Source organism: Periplaneta americana, chromosome 7, assembly GCF_040183065.1.
Source record: "Periplaneta americana isolate PAMFEO1 chromosome 7, P.americana_PAMFEO1_priV1, whole genome shotgun sequence".
Classification (NCBI taxonomy): domain Eukaryota; kingdom Metazoa; phylum Arthropoda; class Insecta; order Blattodea; family Blattidae; genus Periplaneta; species Periplaneta americana.
Genome location: NC_091123.1, coordinates 87,357,982 through 87,382,119, shown reverse-complemented (window position 1 = coordinate 87,382,119; position 24,138 = coordinate 87,357,982). Strand labels below are relative to the sequence as shown.

The 24,138-nt window shown below is 34.8% G+C and overlaps 2 protein-coding genes across 2 annotated transcripts in view; one reads left to right on the top strand and one right to left on the bottom strand.

Annotated features, from left to right (window-relative positions):
- LOC138703263 (AT-rich interactive domain-containing protein 5B-like) overlaps positions 1-24,138 on the top strand; it is a 454,468-nt gene that overhangs the window by 243,173 nt on the left and 187,157 nt on the right. The gene's annotated exons all lie outside the window — the stretch shown is intronic.
- LOC138702711 (uncharacterized) lies at positions 12,699-14,122 on the bottom strand. Its single transcript, XM_069830031.1, has 4 exons — positions 13,495-14,122; positions 13,331-13,411; positions 13,158-13,247; positions 12,699-13,076 (listed from the first exon to the last, which is right to left on the bottom strand). Exons 1-4 carry the CDS (start codon positions 13,921-13,923, stop codon positions 12,984-12,986), a joined length of 693 nt encoding a protein of 230 aa, XP_069686132.1. The 5' UTR covers positions 13,924-14,122; the 3' UTR covers positions 12,699-12,983.

The following is a 24,138-nucleotide window of genomic DNA, read 5'->3' as shown; positions in this document are numbered from 1 at the left end:
GTGCTTAAAATTTAAAACATGCGGTATATACATATATGGATGTTGTCGTATGCAACATGAACTGAGAGGCCTTTGTTGGAGAAACTAAAAATGTTAATTCATTAATTCATTCATTTAGGGTTTTGCCCAAGGACAGGTCTTTCATTGCAAACCCGGCTTTCTCCAATTTTTCTTATTTCCTGGCTTCCTCATATGATCCATATAATATCTTAATATCGTCTATCATCTGATATCTTCTTCTACCCCGAACTCTTCTCCCGTTCACCATTCCTTCCAGTGTATCCTTCAGTAGGCAGTTTCTTCTCGGCCAGTGACCCAACCAATTCGTTTTCCTCTTCTTGATCAGTTCTACCATTATTCTTACTTCATTCTTTCCAACACAGCTTCATTTCTTATTCTGTCTCTCCACTTCACACGTTCCATTCCTCTCCATATCCACATTTCAAATGCTTCTAGTTGCTTCTCTTCACTTCGTCGTAATTTCTACGTTTCTGCTCCATACAATGGCATACTCCATACAAAGCACTTCACTAGTTTCTTCCTTAGTTCTTTTTCCAGAGGTCCGCAGAAGATGCTCCTTTTTCTATTAAAAGCTTCCTTGGCCATTGCTATCCTCCTTTTGACCTCCTGGAGCAACTCATGTTACAGCTTATGCCTTATAGTACATCCCAAATATTTGAAGCTGTCTACTTGCTCTACTGTCTCGTTTAGAATTCGCAAGTTTATCTTCTGTATTTTTCTTCCTTCGTCTTATTTGCATTTATCTTCATCCCATACTGCTCACAGCTGTCATTTAGCTCCAGTAGCATATCCTTTAATATCATTTCCTCTTCTGCTAACAACGCCATGTCATCAGCAAATCTTATGCACCTTATTCTTCTTCCTTCTCCTATCACTCCTCCCATGTTCTGAAAACAGTTCTTTACTAAATCGTCCAAGTGGAAGATGTTGACTAGGGAACGTAATGAAGGACATACTTGACATACTCCTCTCCCAATTTCACTTGTGTTATTAATACGTTATATGAAATGTTGTTCAAGAGTAGTAATTACACCGACTTGTTTTTGATTGAAATATTAAAAGTTGATTAATAGAGATGGGTAAAAAATAACACAATAGTTATTTTGGAACTGTTCCGGTCTCGGAACTGTTGCAAAAATGAACAGTAGGTACTACGTTGCGCAAAGCATGTTCCGACTCCGAGACAACAGAACAGTCGGACTCGTTCCGTTGAACCACAGTCTAGTAGAGTTGGGCAACACGATTCTTTTTCAGAAGTCGATTCCAACGATTCAAATCATACCTTACGAATCGAATCGATTCTAACGATTCGTTCACGATTCTTCTCAGTCTGGGATTCCACTTTTGAATCGTCAATGATCGACTCACAGGACACTTTCCTTTGCAAATTACGGGTGGAACAAAAACTTTCTAAATCTCTCACATAAATGGCATAAGAGGCGAGACATTGCTTTGTTTCTTTCTCAATGGCTGGAACCATTCATCATGACCTCCATTAGTCTACAAAATTATCCAAGATAGTATTTCTTAATTATAATTTTTCAACTGAACTTTATTATCAAATACATTTTTTGCAATAGATCTTTATTTAAATATGCAAATTTCAGGTTCGTATTCATTATTTTTCACACTTAACAAATGCGGTATTTTGATTCCACTCTCGCTCGGGAGCATTCGGCACGGTTCGGAAATGTCCGCTGACAGGTTACATCAAACAAGTAAATAGAATCGTGGGTTACGATACCATGCCGATTCGTTACTATTCTTTTGAACGACGATTCGTTGATACCACGAATGGATTCTTACGATTCTTTATTATTAGTCGTTCGAATGAACGATTCGTTCACGAATCGACCCAACTCTACAGTCTAGTATATACAGTCACAAAGCTTGAGTTGCGAGGGTGCTAGGAACAATAGACTGTGCCGGTACTATTTCGCATTGTCTGTAATGAGGCGATATTAGCGATCCTAGTGGTTAGCAACTATCTATGGATGCATAATTACTACGTATTGAGCTTCGTGACTGCATATCTTAGACTGTGGTTGAACCATTGACATCTCCGGCTACACTGTTCTCGTTCTTTATGTTGTACTTTGAACAAGTTTGAACTCTGACGTGGATGGATGAGGAAGCATGAAAATTGATATCCTTGCAATGTGATCATGAGCAATGACAGTAATGACACAGAACGAGGTGCGATGCTACATTTTACTAAGCCAGTGTGGGGTTTTCAGGTTTCACTGCTGCTAATATATAAATATATAGTTATATATTTTTATTATTTATGAAATTATAATGTAATTATTATTGTCACTAAACATTAAGAAAAGTAAAAATAAAAATTGTGTTTTTTTTAAACTATGTAGCACGGAGAACAAAAATTACATGCTACACGTTTTGAATGTCATGTTAAATTTTTGAGTTGTTACATACCGTATCTTTATGACTTTATGTACCAAAACTGTTACATTTTGACCTTGTATTCAATAGCTATTTATCTGCTAAACATGAAGCTTGAATACGGCTGTATTTAGTGTTCCTAATTGTGTTAGGTGAAGAATATAATGCGTGCAGTTGTGTTTTGTGTAATTTCTCCATTCTCCTGAAACTTCATCCTTCTTTACTCCAAATATTTTCCTAAGCACTTATTCTCTATCACCCTTAACTGTACGGAACTGTATCGTTATTATATTGTTATTGTATCGAAAGTGTAAATCAAGCCTTGAGTTATCTGTGCCTAGTAGGTAACTGTGCCTGGATCTGTAGCTTCCTGTTAGTTCCAGTGCTGTCATGGTAATTTTTTCTTGACCATAAGCCCTATCTCTTGCTTTTCACCCCTGAAATATACCCATACGACCGTCATTTTATGTATATTTATTTATTTATTATTTTGCTAATAATTGTAACATAAAATATAATATATACAGAAAAACATAGCTCGCCCCTGAAAGAGTAGAACTCGTGCTCAGGGGCGGATTCCTGAATTGAAATTAATAATAATTATACAATAAAATTTGTCTTATGTCTACTATGCAATTATAGTATATAAATTTAAATTTACAATTTTTCAATTTTTATAAAATCCATACATAACTTTTTAAATTTAGTACTAGAACTATTAGAATTGACAAGTTTAGGATATTTAAATATAAATTTGTTATATATTCTTGGGCCTAAATTACTACTATGATTAAATACTGTAACAGTGTTGCATTTTGGTTCAAACAATCTTAAAGAATTCATACCTTTTGTTTCATAACTATGAGAATACAGTTCAAAATTATTTCGATTTTTATGTATGAATTTTATTAATACAATATAATAAATTTGTCTTACGTTAAGTACATTAAAGTCTAAAAACAAATTTTGAGATGGAAAATCAGTAGGTTTATGAAGACATATTTTAATTATTTTCTTCTGTAATAAATAAAGTGGATTAAAATTGGATTTAAATGAGCTATCCCATCCGATAATTCCATACACAATTACCGATTGAAATAAAGTTAAATATATTGTGCGTAATAAACTTATTGACAAGTAATTCCTCAATAAAACAAAATAATATACTATTTTACGTAATTTATTACAAAGGTAATTAATGTGTTAGTTCCATTTTAAATGAGTATCGAAAATTATGCCTAAATACTTAACTTCAGAGGATTCTTTAATAAATCGGATGTTTAATGATGTTTTTATGTTAAGGAAGAAGTAAAGATATTGTTTTGCTTTTCCCTTTAATTGTAAAATAAGCTTCATTTAAGGAAAATCCCATGATTTTTTCTCCATAAGATTAATTAAAAATGGTAGGTTCCCATACTTACGCCGTAACGCCCTATGACAACATTGGTTAGTACTTATTATAACTTTATATTTAATACTTTTAAGTGCGTTTTTACGTGAATAGGTGTAACGTATGAAAAGTAATGCTACCTTGTCTGTGTATGGGGCAGCAACCTGAGGTTCTGTACTGTCGAGTATTAAATTAAATACTGTTAGTTGGCAGACCAGTGAAGTGTTCATTGTGGGGTTCTATTGGGATGGTAATTTGTGGCATCTGTCCTTTTCATTTCCGTACACAACTGAATTAACATTTTACGTCTTCCTGGAGCTTTCATTTGAGTCTCTTAGTATGCACTAGAGATGAGTAAAAAAAAGCTGGAATAGTTTTTTTTTTAACTGTTTCACAATTGAAACTATTTCGTATCGAAACAATTTCATGAAATAACGTGTTCCAACAGTTCCAAAGACAGTTACACTGCTCCAGTGATCACTTCAACATTCCACATGGTTCCAAGAGATTAAGGGCCCTTACACACGAGCGACTTTTTGCCGCCAAGGTCGACTGCAAAAAGCAGTTGACCTTCGCGGCTTGTCGCGGGGATGCAGTCGGTAATGTATTTAAATGGAAAACGCCGGTTGCTTTACACACGAGCGCTGACCCCGACGGCAGACCGACTGCAGCCGCTGTCTTGCAGTCGGTCCCCGCGACGGGCGGCAGCGTTTTCTGCTTACACACGGACGGCTTTTAGCCGCCAAGGTCGGCGACACGCAATGGTTCAAAACATTACATTTAGCTGGATATAATTAATAACTTTTCTCCTATTTAACAGATATTCATGAAACTTTGTACAGTAGTTACAAGTATTACATTATTTTTTTTTTTTGTATACAAACTCTGATTACTTTCGTGTAAACGAAACTACCCGCTATAGGGAGTGCGTTTAGAGAAAATTAATAACTTTTCTTCCATTTAACAGGTATTCATGAAACTTTGTACAGTAGTTACAAGTAGTATATTTGTTTTGTATACAAACTTTGGTAACGTTTTTATAGGGGAACTATCCTTTCTGGGGTGCATCTAGAGATAATTAATAACTTTTCTCCTATGTAACAGATTTTCATAAAAGTTTGTGCAATAGTTTCGGGTAGTACATTTGTTTTTTATACGACTGATTACGTTGGTACAAGGGGAACTACCCCTTACAGCAGGGGCGGACACAAGGGGGGATTAAGGGGATATATCCCCTCCCGAAATTTTGAGAAAAATACGAAACAAGAAACAAAAATAATATTGATTTTAATTCGTGAATGTATGTAGGAATTAGAGGGCTTTCCACGTAAATTCTCTTTGCTAAAATGTTAAATAAACGTATCTTTGCATTGAAAGAAATCCCTATATCTGGGATTTTTCGTGCCTCTGCTTCGCAACTCTGATCCACTGCCCACTAGAGATTAGCGCTGTTCTCTGACACTTACTACAAGAGAACCAACGCAAGAGGACTAATAATATAACTCGTTATGATTGACTAAGTGGCCAGGATCCGACGGAATAAGCACCATCTTAAATCACAAAGTGATTATTTTTCGCATATCATGCATATCTGGACATGTATGGACATTGTGCCATTGTCATACATCTCTATGACGCAGTGCATGAGGGTAGGCCACTAGAGGGAACCCAAGAAGTGGAACTTAAACTGAAAGGATTGGATCCGACATCGGGATGGGAATCCAGTGTGGCTTAGTGGATAAAGCATCAGCACGTAGAGCTGAAAACCCGGGTTCAAATCCCGTTGCCGGAGAGAATTTTTTTCTGTTCCACTCTTCCATCATCATATGATGACGCAGAATTTCTGCATTGAAATATTATCATATGTACTTCGGTACATCGTAATATAAGCCATACAGAAACTAACATTTTTAGTGTCAATGATTGTAGCTAGCCATATTTTTAGCCTGTCACATGGTTTAGCCAGTCTACTACAGTCAGAACAGATGAATCTTAAGACATGCATTGAACTATGTGAGAATCTAGAAAGAGAACTGGAAGATTTTCGTTTAAATTTTCAGCCAGTGAACCTAGAGGCAAAAAGTGTTGCTGAACTTACTGGAATTACGCTGGAAATTCCAAGAACTGCAGGGAGACAAACACAGCATTCTAACTTCAAGACAGAGAGTCCTGAAGAGTATTTTAGGCTTTCAATTCTCCTTCCTTTCTTAGACTATTTTATTAGTCAGCTCAAGGACAGGTTTTTAAATCATAAGGGAATCCTAAAGTCCATAGAAACTTTGCTGCCTAAAAACATAGTGCGAGCATCAGATGAAGATGAGGCTATAGTAAATCAGTGGCCCAATGATGTTGATACATCACCAGAGTCTTTCTTCAATGAATTGAAGATGTGGAGAAGAAATTTCCTTTATCAGAAAAATCTTCACCTAATGCCTGCTGATTTTATATCATCTTTGAACAGGTGCAGTGAAATTATTTTTCCCTGCACTCACAAGGCGCTAAAACTTTTCTGCATTTTTCTGTAACTACAGCAACACCAGAATGGTCGTTCTCAACATTGCAATGTTTGAGGAGCAGACAGATTAAATGGACTGATCTTGATGATGATACATAAAAATGTAGAAATAAAAGCTAAGGAGTACTGGATCAAATGTCTAAGAAGCCTCGTCACCTTCTGTAAATATCACTCTGTCATTGTTTTTGTATTGCAGTCATTGTAAATATTAAAATTTAAAAATTGTGGTTTATTTAACGCTCGCAATTGCCAAGGTTATATCAGCGTCACTGGTGCGCCAGAATTTTTTCCCACAGGACTTCTTTTACATGCCAATAAATTTACCGATATGAGGCCTGTCACATTTAAGCACACTTAAATGCCATCGAACTGTGTTGGGATAGAACCCGCAACTTCGAGCACAGAAGGCTATACCGACTACGCTACTCAGACCAATTTGTAAATGTTTGTGACTCGGAAACAAATTGTGAGTATATAAACTTATTTATCATTATTCCATTTTTACCATCTCCTCAAATCCCTCCCCGAAAAAAAATCCTGCGTCCGCCCCTGCCTTACAGGGATGTATTTAGAGAAAAAATAATAACTTTTCTCCTATTTAACAGAATACTTTGTGCAATAGTTTCGGCTAGTACATATGTTTTGTATACAGACTCTGATTACTTTGGTACAAGGGCAACTACCCCTTATAGAGAGTGTATTTAGAGAAAAATTAATCACTTTTCTCCTATCTAACACATTTTCATGAAACGTACGGTAGTTGTAGGTCGTATATTTGTTTTGTATACAAACTCCAATTACGTTTGTAGAAGGAAACTAACCCTTATAGGGGCTGAATTTAGAGAAAAATTAATAACTATTAACTTTTCTCCTATTTAACAGATTTTCATGAAACGTTGTACAGTAGTTGCAGGTAGGATATTTGTTCTATAAAGAAACTGAGGTTAAGTTTGAGGGAAACTAAACCTTATAAGGGGCGCATTTAGAGGAAATAACTTTTCTCCAATATAACAGATTTCCATTAAACTTTTTACAGTAGTTACCGTATAGATAGTATATTTGTTTTGTATACAGACTCTCATTACACTTGTGTAAAAGAAACTGTAGGGGTGAATTTAGGTAAAATTAGTAGTTTTTCTCATACGAAACAGATTTTATCAAAATTGTACAGTAGTTAGAGGTAACATATTTGTTTTGTATACAAACTCTAGGTAATTACATTTGTGTATAGGAAACTACCCCATTATAGGGACGAATTTAGACAAATTTAATAAATTTCCTTCTATCTAACAGATTTTGATCAAATTTAGTACAATAGTTAGAGGTAACATATTTCTTTTGTAACAAGAGGCAAAGCTTTTTCAGGAGTTAGTAATTGTACTTTCCTTCACAAAATTACAGCAGTAGTATTGGAATGGTGGTCACGTGACAGGTGTAAGGGTGTAAGGTAGGTGTTAGGGGGCGTGGCAAGTGACGCCACAGTGGGCGTGGCCAAAGTATTACGTCATAGTGGGCGTGGCCAAAGTATGGCGTCATGGAGGGGGCGGGGCTTAAAGTATGACGTCACGAAGGGGGTGGGGGCCTTAAATTATGACGTAGGAAAGGGGCGTAACTTAAATTACGTCAAGGTTAAAGTGTGACGTCATGCACACGTGCAGGTATGTAATTGAAGTTGTGGTATGACAAGTTCATACATGTTTATCTCATCAATGTTGCTATGTGTGCAAATATAATGCTGAGTCATCCGGCAATTGTTCTCAGGTGAAAGACACAAGTTCATACATGTTTGAAAACTGCTATGTGTGCAAATATTATGCAAGGTCACATCCGGCGAAGAATTAATCTATCACACTTAAACACATACATTCTTCTTCTTAAGATTCTAATGTAATGGTAATTTAATTGATTGGGGAATGGGTGTTGGAATGTGGGACATAAATGGATAAAAACTTAATCTAGCACACTTGTAAATTAAACAGGATGTGGCTGAAGTGACGTTATAAATTTGTAATTGAAGTTGGAAATGGGGGAGGGGGGGTAAAACTTTGAAATACGAACGGCATAACTTAAAGTGTGGCGTCATAAATTTTTAATTGAAGTTGGAAATGTAATAATTTGAAATGCACATGTTCATACAAGTTTGTATAGTGGGGGGGGGGGATAGACAAGTTCATACATGTTTGTATATTTGAAAGTGAGTTGTGAATGTTAAAATAATCACTATCTGCTATGTGTGCAAATATTATGCAAGGTTGCTAATTTTACTGGTTGTACTTTAAGCCAATTGCTGAGTAATTGATAAAAAATATTAAGATTCTAATGTACTGGTAATTGAATTGATAAATAGTAATGGGAAATGGAAATTGGAATGGGGGAATTATTGATGGCGTAAATGGTTGTACTTTAAGCCAATTTATAAAAAAATTAATCTAGCACACTTGTAAATTAAACACATACATTCTTCTCATATTATTATTATTCCAGTGTAATACATTTTGAGTGGTTTGTTTAGCGTATTTAATACATTATTACCAACATTAAATTCATCAGAATGTGACATTATTATTTCGTAATACAGTAATTGTAGCAGATAAATCAACGTAGATGTATATGTTGTGTAATGCATAAGTGTGCAAATATTATGCAAGCTTGCTGAATCACTTCCGGCGACGATGCAATTGCTGAGTAATGATAAAAGCATGTTCTTTAAGCACCTGCAACGTGTCATATTACACAAATATTGCATGATGCAAATAATATGCAAGCTGTTAATTCACATCCGGTGAAGACGCAAGTGCTGAATAATGGCCAGCTATCCAATGGATGTCCTGAAACTGGTTGTACTTCAAGCCAATTGTTGAGTAATTGATAAAAAATATTAAGATTCTAATGTACTGGTAATTGAATTGATAAATAGTAATGGGAAATGGAAATTGGAATGCGGGAATTATTGATGAAGTAAATGGTTGTACTTTAAGCCAATTTATAACAAAATTAATCTAGCACACTTGTAAATTAAACACATACATTCTTCTCATATTATTCCAATGTAATACATTTTGAGTGGTTTGTTTAGCGTATTTAATACATTATTACCAACATTCAGAATGTGACATTATTATTTCGTAATACATTAACTGTGGCAGATAAATCAATGTAGATGTATATGTTGTGTAATGCATAAGCGTGCAAATATTATGCAAGCTTGCTTAATCACTTCCGGCGACGATGCAGTTGCTGAGTAATGATAAAAATATGTTTTTGAAGCACCTGGAACGATTATTATTATTATTATTATTATTATTATTATTATTATGGTTCCAATTTAATACAGTTTGAAGTAACATTTATAGGATTGATTAATAATTTAATACATTTTGAAGTAAAATTTATTGGACTTATTTTAAGCCATACATTATTACCGAAACAGTTCGTAATATAAATATGTGTTATGAGATTGAAATATACAAGTTCATACATGTTTGTATGGTGAATGATATAAAAGCTGAGGATATGAAAACATAATTGACAGTTATGGATAGCACAATTATGGGAAACGATGTGGCGCTAGCCATTGATAATCCACTAATATTGAAAGAAGAAAGATATAAAGTACCATTTGAGGTAAGGTACGCATATTTTCCAGATGTGAGAGATGAGTGGTTAAATGAACCATATGCAATAACACGCAAATACAATATAATAAATTCTGAGAAAGTATACACTGAGGTGGTAAGAAAAATGTATGGTGCTAATCAGTTACATACGGATTGGTCATTGGTGTTGCCTTGTGGTAATACGGAAATGAGTTTTATAAATGCACCTTCAACACATGAGGACACATATCACCGCAATATCTGTTTGGGTAACGGTGAACATAGCATTGAATGCACAGATCCCAAAGAGTCCAGCTTACATGTGTGGCGGAAACTGTGTGATCCCAGCTGTCTTACTTACAAAGAGGTGAGTACAGTTTATATTGCTTTTATTAATTATAATATTATGATATATTTAATGGTGATATTTGTTATTTTGTTTTTGTGCAGAAACCAGAGATTGTTGCCAAAGCACCTAAAATGAGATTTTATCGGAAGAGATGTGATGAAGCTTGTCCCAACTACAAAGCAGTAAGTTTTTTTTCCCCCCACATGAAGTTTGTCTATATTTGTGATTCAAAATGGTTATATTTGTGATTGTTTTTGTTTAACAGAAGTCGGAAATTGTTGAGAAAAAAGGAAAAAGGAGGAAAAACAGATTGTGGCGGGAGACATGCATTGAAACATGCCCCAACTATAAAGCGGTGAGTTTATGTTTTGTGTTCTGATATTGAATGGTGATTATGTAGAGCATATACATGACTAATTTACATTATTGTTTTCAGAAGACAACTAAAAGAGGAGAAAAGAGGAAACATAGCGCATTGAAGGAGGAGGTGATGGATATTGAAGCCATTGTTCAACAATTGAATGTATAGAAAATAGAAAATAAATGTGACATTTTCATGGTTGTGATCAAGTGAGATGCAAGGACAAAAGTGGTTGTTAAGACAATACATGTATGTAGTGTGCATAATATGAGAATAGTAATAATAAAAAATGAATTTAATGAGTTATTATTTCGAATGAACCTGAATTCCTTGTCATTGGGGATGGGAGAGTAACCTCACCTTAAGTCCTTGTCATTGTGGATTATGTCGAAAACGTTGCAATAACGCAACAGCATGTCGTTGCAATAACCCAACACCATGTCGAAAATCGTATTCGTGTTGCGATAATGCAACACCATGTCGAAAATCGTATTCGTGTTGCGATAATGCAACATCATGTCGAAAATCGTATTCGTGTTGCGATAATGCAACACCATGTCGAAAATCGTATTCGTGTTGCGACAATGCAACACCATGTCGAAAATCGTATTCGTGTTGCGATAATGCAACACCATGTCGAAAATCTTATTCGTGTTGCGATAATGCAACACCATGTAGAAAATCGTATTCGTGTTGCGATAATGCAACACCATGTCGAAAATCGTATTCGTGTTGCGATAATGCAACACCATGTCGAAGTTGCTACATATATGTCGCAAGATTACGATTTTCGACAAGTGATTGCATATATGTCGCAAGATTACGATTCGACATATCGGTTGGATTGATGAGGGAGATGTATTGAAATGAAAACAAATTTATACACAAGCACTGTAGGTTTATTGTGATTAAATCAAAACTGTATAAACTACTACATTATTATTATTATTATTATTATTATTATTATTATTATTATTATTATTATTATTATTATTATTATTTACACACACATTTAAATCAAAACTATATAAATCAAACATTATTATTATTTACACACACACATTTAAATCAAAACTATATAAATTACAACATTATTATTATTTACACATACACATTTAAATCAAAACTATATAAATTAAACATTATTATTATTTACACACATATTTAAATCAAAACTATATAAATTACAACATTATTATTATTTACACATACACATTTAAATCAAAACTATATAAATTACAACATTATTATTATTATTTACACAAACATTTTACTCTTGCACGCGCCTTCTTTTACATGGTGGTTCATAAATTCCATGCGGCGCTGTATTAATCCCATCTTGTAATACAACTCTCTTATCATCAAAAGAATTTAAAGTCACTTTATTTACACACATTGTAAACACATTGTGAAAATATGATCTAATAGCATTGTTTTTTGTGTAAGTAGTGATACCAGATTCACGACATGTTGCATAATCTTCAAACGTAAGTTCATTCCTAATTAAGCTTTTCTTAATGCCCTTCAGTTTCTTAATTTCAAAATCTGAACACTTTAAGGCATACACTTTAGCCTTCAAACCAACAAACTCATCAATATGCGAATTTGGAATTTCATCCTTGAACTTCCCAAGCACACCCTTATTATGTGATGAAAATAAAATATGATTTGGTGAATACATACTAGTATCCAAATGATCCCGAACATTTTGCAGATCATGGTACAAATCATCTGTTTCAATGAGATATATAAAACTATCTGTATGCATATAACACAAGTTCAATTTATCGCCAAACTCTTCTTTCATAATGCTATAGTGAAAATTGTACATGTGCACTTTTGAAAGTTCTAAAATACACATACCCACATATAACGCTTTGTCAAACAAAATTTGAGTTTGCGCTAAATGAATACCCACCAGTGGTGTTGCATTATCGCAACACGAATACGATTTTCGACATGGTGTTGCATTATCGTAACACGAATACGATTTTCGACATGGTGTTGCATTATCGCAACACGAATATGATTTTCGACATGGTGTTGCATTATCGCAACACGAATACGATTTTCGACATGGTGTTGGGTTATTGCAACGACATGCTGTTGCGTTATTGCAACGTTTTCGACATAATCCACAATGACAAGGACTTAAGGTGAGGTTACTCTCCCATCCCCAATGACAAGGAATTCAGGTTCATTCGAAATAATAACTCATTAAATTCATTTTTTATTATTACTATTCTCATATTATGCACACTACATACATGTATTGTCTTAACAACCACTTTTGTCCTTGCATCTCACTTGATCACAACCATGAAAATGTCACATTTATTTTCTATTTTCTATACATTCAATTGTTGAACAATGGCTTCAATATCCATCACCTCCTCCTTCAATGCGCTATGTTTCCTCTTTTCTCCTCTTTTAGTTGTCTTCTGAAAACAATAATGTAAATTAGTCATGTATATGCTCTACATAATCACCATTCAATATCAGAACACAAAACATAAACTCACCGCTTTATAGTTGGGGCATGTTTCAATGCATGTCTCCCGCCACAATCTGTTTTTCCTCCTTTTTCCTTTTTTCTCAACAATTTCCGACTTCTGTTAAACAAAAACAATCACAAATATAACCATTTTGAATCACAAATATAGACAAACTTCATGTGGGGGGAAAAAAAACTTACTGCTTTGTAGTTGGGACAAGCTTCATCACATCTCTTCCGATAAAATCTCATTTTAGGTGCTTTGGCAACAATCTCTGGTTTCTGCACAAAAACAAAATAACAAATATCACCATTAAATATATCATAATATTATAATTAATAAAAGCAATATAAACTGTACTCACCTCTTTGTAAGTAAGACAGCTGGGATCACACAGTTTCCGCCACACATGTAAGCTGGACTCTTTGGGATCTGTGCATTCAATGCGATGTTCACCGTTACCCAAACAGATATTGCGGTGATATGTGTCCTCATGTGTTGAAGGTGCATTTATAAAACTCATTTCCGTATTACCACAAGGCAACACCAATGACCAATCCGTATGTAACTGATTAGCACCATACATTTTTCTTACCACCTCAGTGTATACTTTCTCAGAATTTATTATATTGTATTTGCGTGTTATTGCATATGGTTCATTTAACCACTCATCTCTCACATCTGGAAAATATGCGTACCTTACCTCAAATGGTACTTTATATCTTTCTTCTTTCAATATTAGTGGATTATCAATGGCTAGCGCCACATCGTTTCCCATAATTGTGCTATCCATAACTGTCAATTATGTTTTCATATCCTCAGCTTTTATATCATTCACCATACAAACATGTATGAACTTGTATATTTCAATCTCATAACACATATTTATATTACGAACTGTTTCGGTAATAATGTATGGCTTAAAATAAGTCCAATAAATTTTACTTCAAAATGTATTAAATTATTAATCAATCCTATAAATGTTACTTCAAACTGTATTAAATTGGAACCATAATAATAATAATAATAATAATAATAATAATCGTTCCAGGTGCTTCAAAAACATATTTTTATCATTACTCAGCAACTGCATCGTCGCCGGAAGTGATTAAGCAAGCTTGCATAATATTTGCACGCTTATGCATTACACAACATATACATCTACATTGATTTATCTGCCACAGTTAATGTATTACGAAATAATAATGTCACATTCTGAATGTTGGTAATAATGTATTAAATACGCTAAACAAACCACTCAAAATGTATTACATTGGAATAATATGAGAAGAATGTATGTGTTTAATTTACAAGTGTGCTAGATTAATTTTGTTATAAATTGGCTTAAAGTACAACCATTTACTTCATCAATAATTCCCGCATTCCAATTTCCATTTCCCATTACTATTTATCAATTCAATTACCAGTACATTAGAATCTTAATATTTTTTATCAATTACTCAACAATTGGCTTGAAGTACAACCAGTTTCAGGACATCCATTGGATAGCTGGCCATTATTCAGCACTTGCGTCTTCACCGGATGTGAATTAACAGCTTGCATATTATTTGCATCATGCAATATTTGTGTAATATGACACGTTGCAGGTGCTTAAAGAACATGCTTTTATCATTACTCAGCAATTGCATCGTCGCCGGAAGTGATTCAGCAAGCTTGTATAATATTTGCACACTTATGCATTACACAACATATACATCTACGTTGATTTATCTGCTACAATTACTGTATTACGAAATAATAATGTCACATTCTGATGAATTTAATGTTGGTAATAATGTATTAAATACGCTAAACAAACCACTCAAAATGTATTACACTGGAATAATAATAATATGAGAAGAATGTATGTGTTTAATTTACAAGTGTGCTAGATTAATTTTTTTATAAATTGGCTTAAAGTACAACCATTTACGCCATCAATAATTCCCCCATTCCAATTTCCATTTCCCATTACTATTTATCAATTCAATTACCAGTACATTAGAATCTTAATATTTTTTATCAATTACTCAGCAATTGGCTTAAAGTACAACCAGTAAAATTAGCAACCTTGCATAATATTTGCACACATAGCAGATAGTGATTATTTTAACATTCACAACTCACTTTCAAATATACAAACATGTATGAACTTGTCTATCCCCCCCCCCCCACTATACAAACTTGTATGAACATGTGCATTTCAAATTATTACATTTCCAACTTCAATTAAAAATTTATGACGCCACACTTTAAGTTATGCCGTTCGTATTTCAAAGTTTTACCCCCCCTCCCCCATTTCCAACTTCAATTACAAATTTATAACGTCACTTCAGCCACATCCTGTTTAATTTACAAGTGTGCTAGATTAAGTTTTTATCCATTTATGTCCCACATTCCAACACCCATTCCCCAATCAATTAAATTACCATTACATTAGAATCTTAAGAAGAAGAATGTATGTGTTTAAGTGTGATAGATTAATTCTTCGCCGGATGTGACCTTGCATAATATTTGCACACATAGCAGTTTTCAAACATGTATGAACTTGTGTCTTTCACCTGAGAACAATTGCCGGATATGACTCAGCATTATATTTGCACACATAGCAACATTGATGAGATAAACATGTATGAACTTGTCATACCACAACTTCAATTACATACCTGCACGTGTGCATGACGTCACACTTTAACCTTGACGTAATTTAAGTTACGCCCCTTTCCTACGTCATAATTTAAGGCCCCCACCCCCTTCGTGACGTCATACTTTAAGCCCCGCCCCCTCCATGACGCCATACTTTGGCCACGCCCACTATGACGTAATACTTTGGCCACGCCCACTGTGGCGTCACTTGCCACGCCCCCTAACACCTACCTTACACACTTACACCTGTCACGTGACCACCATTGCAATACTACTTACAGCATCTCTCTTTCCCTGGTCTGTGAAGTTTATCTGTCTAAAAAAAGGGAAGTTACTCGTTGTTTTGAGACTGCAGTGTGTTTTAGTTGGTTATTTAACGACGCTGTATCAACTACTATTCATTTAGCGTCGATGAGATTAGTGATAGCGAGATGATACCGAGGATTCGTCATAGATTACCTGACATTCGTCTTACGGTTTAGGAAAAGCTAGGAAAAAACCCAACCAGGTAATCAGTCCAAGCGAGAATCGAACCCGTACCCGCTCGCAACTCCGGATTGACAGGCGAGCACCTCAGCCGACTGACGCCGGTGGCCTGCAGTATGTTTCTCGCTTTCCTTCTCTCAGACTTCCAGAAGATTCAGAAAAAAGTTTCCTTGGTCTGCACTATCTGTCTCTCTGTCACTTTTTCCAATAGGTGATCTAATGATAACCCTGACATTCTGAAAAAAAAAAAATACTATCATCATGGGCTCGAAGCTCGTGAAAAAGGCAATGAAATTGCCGATACTGCTCTCATTGAATAAGAATCCGATGTATCGAATATTTTATGTGTTTAACACGCCGTTTTCTAAGACGGAGAAGAAATAATAAAAGTAGTTCCATCTCGACGTGCATTATTATAATGCGAATAAATAATGACACACCTTTTGCAGTTCGACTGCCGCCGGAACCGACGACACACAACGCCCGTATCGACTGCAGAGTCGCTCATGTCGACGGCTTCTGCCGTCGAAGAACCGCTCATGTCGGCGGCAGACCGACTGCTTTTTGCAGTCGACCTTGGCGGCTAAAAGTCGCTCGTGTGTAAGGGCCCAAAAAGATAAACAGTTCAATTTCTAAACAGCTTCCCTGTTCTTTGCTGTCTGCAAAGACCACATGTAGCGCTATCATCGACCTCCAATCGGAAGTAGATATCCATGTTCCACACGGCCTTCGTGCAACAGTAGCCTGTGTAGGACCGCGCAATCTAATTGTACGAATCAAATTCCCTAATAAATCTGATATTTATTATTATTAGCCGCCTGTTGATGGAGAATATGTTCATGGTGCCCAAACATAGTGTTAATTATTAATATACAGCGAAAAATATTATCGGCTAATGTCTTATCGTTATTAAACTCTCCTGGGGTTATAAGCGTTATTTGTACTAAAATCGATTAATTTTTAATTGTAATTATTTACTGTCGTCATAATACACTGAACAGCTGATTTAAAGACGATTCAAAGGCTTTGAAACATGTTTCTGAAGCAGATGAGAACACTTGGAATAGTCGCTACTGATGTTTAAACCTATTCTTATGAAACTGTTATTTTGGAACAGCTTCAATCATGAAACAGTTATAGTCGAAACTGTTTCTTAAAAATAACAGTTTATTCCATCTCTACTACGCACGTGTATTTGTTTACTAATTCGCATTTATTGATTCATCGATTTCTTAGTCATTTATACACGTAGTTTCTTAAGTTATTATTTTGTCTCGTTTTTATTATCTCTATCAGCCATTAGATCTTTGATCTTCGATGTCATCCGTGAAACTGGGGGTTTTTTAACACGTTTAGTTTTTCCTGGAGCGCATTTGACATACTGTTGCGTAATAAGTTCCTCTAAGAAAATTCATCTTGTCATCCTCTATGCGTGCAGTCAAGACCGTATGCTGTATCCTCATAGAAAGTTATCTCACCAATGTTATAGGCTTTACTTCAAGGGCACTGCAATAAATATATTGTGAGGTGAATGATGTCATGAACAGATATTCCTGGTGCAGGTAATGATAGTACCCTGTCTGTGTTGTTAGTAATAATCGGGTAGTAACGTCTTAGATGTTCCTGTGTGGTGCGTTGGAAAAAGCGACAGAATTGTCATGTTAACACGAATCATTGTCACAAGTTGAGTGGCGCACGACTTGAAGTTGGTATTGGAATCTCCCAAAATTATAATTATAACATGTTCGTAATATGAAGAGAAATTCAATGTTGCAGTTTCAAGCCCCGTTGACATACTAACTGTAGGATGCTTCTACACGACGCAGATTAAACATTTCTGGGGCCTGTTTCATAAACACAGTAATAATATTAAATAATATTATTAGACTCATGAAAATAATTTTATTAACTGACTAAATTCTGTTTCATAAACATTTTGCACAACTCATAAAATACGTACAGTAATATTATTAATTTATGAATGAGCAAATGCTATACGAGACTAAGTCGCGGATGGTCATGCGTGGTAAACAGTGGTTATAGAGTGTTTATATCGTTTGCAGACAGTATTAATAAATGATTTGAGGTTAAGGCTGACTTAACCAAGTATTGGTCTACAGATTTTTATATTATCTAATATATTCTCTGTTAACAGTTGTAATAATGTTGAATGAAATAGGTTTCGATTTTTGGGAAACATTTATTTCAGATAGGATTGTAAATGATTGCAACTCGAAGTTATTTTTGTTATTTGTTACAGTTGATCTATTTAAAACAAACCATTTGACAAATCTAAAATATTGTGAACAGACATTTGTCATTCCTAATTGTTCACGTGTCTGCTGGTGCGAAGTTCGCAATCCTAAAAACAATGTATCAGTCACAGAAGCGTGTGCGTGTATGTGAAACTTGCATCCTCGTTATCTAAAGAAGTGTCATATCAAAATGTTAAGCAGTGAAAGCTTTTGATGACAATATTGTAGCAGACTTAGGACAGCGAAACGACAGGTTTAATAGTCCTTGCGAAGCGTCTTATCTGAGATAGGCTATTTCAAGTTCCGTTATACTTCGGAATACTGCGCAAGTACTTATACTATATAAAAAACATTTTTGATTGGTACAAGAGTAAATAAATAAACACACAAAAATGATCCTTACACCAAAAATAAATAATTTAGTAATGCAATAACGACATAAGTACTTACGCGGTGAGGTCTTTACTAGAAAATATTGAGGAGTTTGAAGGTGTTGTAGACGATTAATGTTATAATGAAATTAATACAAATACTCAAATTGTCTTAATTTTTTATTGCTGATTATGGTGTAAGTAGTGCTCTCAAAAAGTTATCTGACTGTACAAAATGCAAATATGTTCTAGTAAAGTTAAAGATTGTGATGTGGAATTGAAGGTACCTAAAGATCTCGTAAGTTATTTTTAGTTGATCAGTAGCGGTGATTTAAAGTAGCCGATATATTTTGTAACAGATCTACTTGTTGATGTAGACCTATACAAGAACTTGGCTCACCAAGATCTTCAAAATATTAATTAGTGAAGAGTATGTAGGGTAAACTAGGGTCTGTTGGACAGTCGGGCATGTTGGACACTCTGTACTTTAACGTGTTACCACGCCACTTGTGGGCACCACATTTTGCTAGAAGTCAATGACGGAAGTAGCCCCACTCGTGCCTACTTCCGTCATTGACTTCTAGCTGAATGTGGTGCCCACAAGTGGCGTGGTAACACGTTAAAGTACGGAGTGTCCAACATGCCCGACTATCCAACAGACCCTAGTTTACCCTATATGTAAAATTTTATAGATTCAGGTTGTCACAACATTTCAATACAGAAAATGTTAATATTATTTTATGATGTAGATGGCCCATGTTCTTTAAAACTACTCTCAAAACAATTGGAGAAATTTGTTGTGATAAATAGTCCTAGGCATATATTTCTGACCAATTGTTATAATTAAAAAAAAATGATAATATGAAAGGGGGGAAAACGTCAAGTTCAGTCATTCAAATGACAACATAAAATAATGTAAATCATAATTGCTTTATAACAATTATATATTATAATCTAATTTAATTTAGAATTCACCCTTTCCGGTTGTTCCTCTTTCCCAATTAGATGTAAGAATCAGTGTATTTATCTTCATTTTAAGCATAATAGGTACTGTAGTAGATTTTATGGCTTTCAATTTCAACCTCGTCCCTCTACATTGGCGCCTGTGACAGTAATTTGTAAGTATGAAGAGATGGTCATTAATTTTGTCTCTGATACTTTTTAAAATGGGCAAAAGAAGTGAAAACAGCTTGAAGAGACATCACTATTTGAGTCAGAATTATCCATTTCAAGTATTTCCTCTGTTTTAGCTTCAAAATCTAACCCTAAACTGCATTTTACATTTTACCAGTAATGAAATTAGTGGTTAAATACATTCATGGAACTAACGGTAATAATATTAATAAATTTCAGTACCTTTGCTAGTTTATGAAACACTTTACTAATATTATTATTTATTTTAGTAATATTATGAGCGTTTGTAGTAATAAATAATTTTATTAACTAACAGTTTTATGAAATAGAATACTAATAATGTTAAGTAATATTTTTACCTTTTTACTTCTAATATCAATTTATTAAGTTTTATGAAACAGGCCCCTGGTGAGAAACATAAATTTCAATAAACATAAATTTAGAACGAGCAGCATATTGGGACATCTGAACGAACATTAATTGCACAACCCTCATTCTCTTTTCAAACTCTTATCATTTCGACAAAGAATGTATATCCAGACAGTTAAGTCCACACCTGGGTTTAACCCAGGTTTAAAGAAATGAGGATAGCCTGGATGTTGAGGGGAGAGAAGATACAAACTAATCATTTATTGAAGTGTGCAATCAAAACTTTGCGCGTTATCTGAAATGCCAAGGGACTTGTATTAAGTCTGCTTTTAGAATGTCTGCTGTTGTAAGCGTTAAACTTATTACCCATTTGCGAGCAAAGAGTGAAGAAATCTCTCGAAAATCTTATTTCCGTATGTGGACATTGTTCTGAGATAGTGACATGTCTGTGCATATCTCTCAGAGTACGACTGTTCCGTATAGTTGAGAGTTCTCTCAGCTGTTAACACGGACAGGGGACAGTTACTGAATCTAAATATTTCAAACAATTATATTACAGACCTATAAGTTTATAAAATACTGTATACGTATTATAAAGATAGTGGGACAAAGCGAGTTCAATTTGTCACAGTATAAAATAAAATAAAATTATATTAAAATAAAATGAACTAAAATTACTAACCTGATGCTATCTAAAATGCTTTTCACGCGACTTAGTTCGTACGACTCATCTTTGTGACTACAATATCTTGTCTGCGTACATGTAATTAATTTACCATAACTAACAGCGACTGAGTTTTAACATTACAAATAAACGACGACTTAAGTGCAAATGGTTCGTGTTGTTCTGGGTGGGCAAAAAGCCACGGCCTTCATGAACTAAGTCGCATCAAAAGGGGGATAAAAAGTGTAATGTCACTATTAGCCTCTTTTACAGGAAATGCATTTCCTAATTTTGTGTCAGTGAAATTTATTAGGCCTAATAATTCGAATTCTTCTGCTCATATCCTGAAATAATTTCTAAATTGTTGAAGGTCCTCTGAACGTAGTTCATTCAATAGTGTTGAACATGTTAACACTAAACACATCTCTATTTTCTTATCCTTCTTCACTAGCCAAGATGCCACCCTTGCAATAAACTCCATTTTCTTTGCGATGTTGTCCATCAGCTCCACTCTTTTTTTTTCTTCTTCTTTTCTAAGGTTGGTAGGAACGTTGGGCGCTCCTGCGCTTTGCTTTATAGTACACGGAATCACTTCTTACAGGCTGCGCCACCGTTTTTGGCATGTGAAATAAGTAATGGGAGCCTTAAGTGCGAGTGTCTTACATTTGTAGCAGAGTATGGGCGATAAAGCTGGCAATTGTGATTGGCAGATTGTTGATGTGATGTGTATTTAGGAGGAAGTACCGTTCTTAGCCGCAGTGACAACAGAAACTCACTGACTGGACACTGTACTCAAGGACACACCACAGGAACGCTAGCGTAGGGAAACTTAAGTGCGAGTACAGTATCTTATTTTTGCCGCAATCTGAGCAGCAAGACTGACAACTGTGGTTGGTAGATTGATGTGACGTGTATAGGAGGTGGTACCATTCTCAGCTACACTGTCAACAGATGCTCGCAGACTGTGCATTGTACTCAAGGACACGCGCGAGGAATAGTGGCATCAGCAATACTCTATTTCTGCCCGTTATTTAAGAATTAGAGAATCTCACTAGGCTATTATATCACGCTCCAGTTATTATCTTATGTGAAAAACACATGTCATTTGAAAATGAATATTAAACGTACTTGCTGGAAACGAGTGAATTAAGAGCGATGCGTATACAACTGGCAATAGTCCGCCAACTCCCTTGTAAGTTCATAAGCAGGCGTTCTTTTCTACAATTCTTTGCTATACTGTTGATTTTCTTTAATGTTTCAGTTGTATTTCGAACATAAGTGTCTATTTATGTTAAATAGTTAAGAAATCTGTGTTTGGCTCCTTTCCGATGTGTGCATTCCTACAATTTCTTTTTCACTGTATGTGATGATTTCCTCCCCATTAGCGTTAAGATCTTCACTTTTATTTGAGGGGTTCACAACCATAACAGACCAAGTCCACTTAAAAAATGATATTTCATGTAAAAAGTATAGCAAACTCCACTCTATTCACTGCCACAGTGAACTAAACCAATAATTCAGTTACTTTTTCAGAGATAGAACCTCAGTCCAGAAGAGGTGAAATAATTCATGTAACCTTCACAGCCATACTGAACCAAGTCCGTAGTGGTTCAGAATATTGTCTCATTGCTATCAAACGTTTTAGTGAACATGAGTAGCGATATTGACATAAGGGCATTATTTAATATGCTGATGCAAGTGGTGGCAAAATCGGAATATCGAAATGTCTCTTAAACTTCTGAAGCTAAAATAACTACTGAAGATTTCCTGGCGACGTGATGATTCGAAATTTTCTCGAAATTCCAGCCAGGTAAAATGTTGGTGATGCAAATAGTTAACAGCAGAGACAATTGACCACAAATTAATGGTGTCCCGCCACACTTTCCTTCCAAACGATTCGAACTTCGGAAGAATTGAAGTAGCAAGTCGCAAGAAAAAACACATCTATGTTCCTGGAGATTGGAAGAAAATTGTCATGAACACAAAGAGTAAGTGCCCAAAATTTTGCGTCACTGAAGTTAAGAATTCTGATTTCTTTTCTACTGAAGCTTTAGAAGAAGCTACCATAAAAAAAGAATGATACTGAGGGTACTTCTTTCAGTTGGATGGACATTAGCTGGCTGAGAGATACAACAGGCTGTCCCTTCATATTAGAATTCAAAGAAACCTTAAATGAAGAGACACCTTTTCGCAAAATAAATTTGGAAAAGCAAGCTCGTGGCAAAAGTTGCTTTCCTTGTCGTAAGTCACCCAAGAAGCCGTAGAAAGATCAGTGTGGCCAAAAGAAAAGATAATCATTATGATGGATCTTCTCCCATACATTCCTTTACTTCATCATGCATATAAGTGCCTTCCAGTGGAGCAAGCTACTTCCACTAGAGGAGAGTAAGATAATATTGTTCACTGTGATTGATGTACTACAAATGGTAACATGATTCACTTTCTGTGTTTTACAATGGAAATGTAATAAATAAATCAATATCAATAAACACAAAGTTCTTTTCCAAACATATAAAGTAGTTTTCATTTACACTATAGCATAATATTTCCTGAAAATTTCATAGTCATAGTGAACCAAGTCCTCATTAATTAAGAAAGTATACAATTATAAAATAGAAATATTAATTTATTTTCCAACGCAGAGTATTATAAAGATGATAGTTTTAAATTATTATTGCCAGTTGGTCTACTATGGTTCTGAACCTCTCATTTCATACTCCTTTGAAATAAAAACTGCAATATTAAACATTCTCGCCAAAGTAATAATTTATTTCCATTACATAAGCAAATATTACAAGTATTTATATGCAACAAGTCTAAAAAAGGATGGTAAATATCACAATAACAAATTCGCCGCAACAATAGACTAAACCCTAATAAGAGACAGTCCCTAAAAAAAAAAAGACGGAAATTCGCTGTTATTGTTAAAATTTGCACTTGGGCACTCTTACCCCGTGGAATAAACTTATTTTCGACATTAGCGAAGGTCCCATTAATTACAATTTGGATAATTTTGTGTAAAATATAAAAATGGAAAAAGGTAATAGTAGTAATAACTATTACATTCTTATCTCAAAAACTGC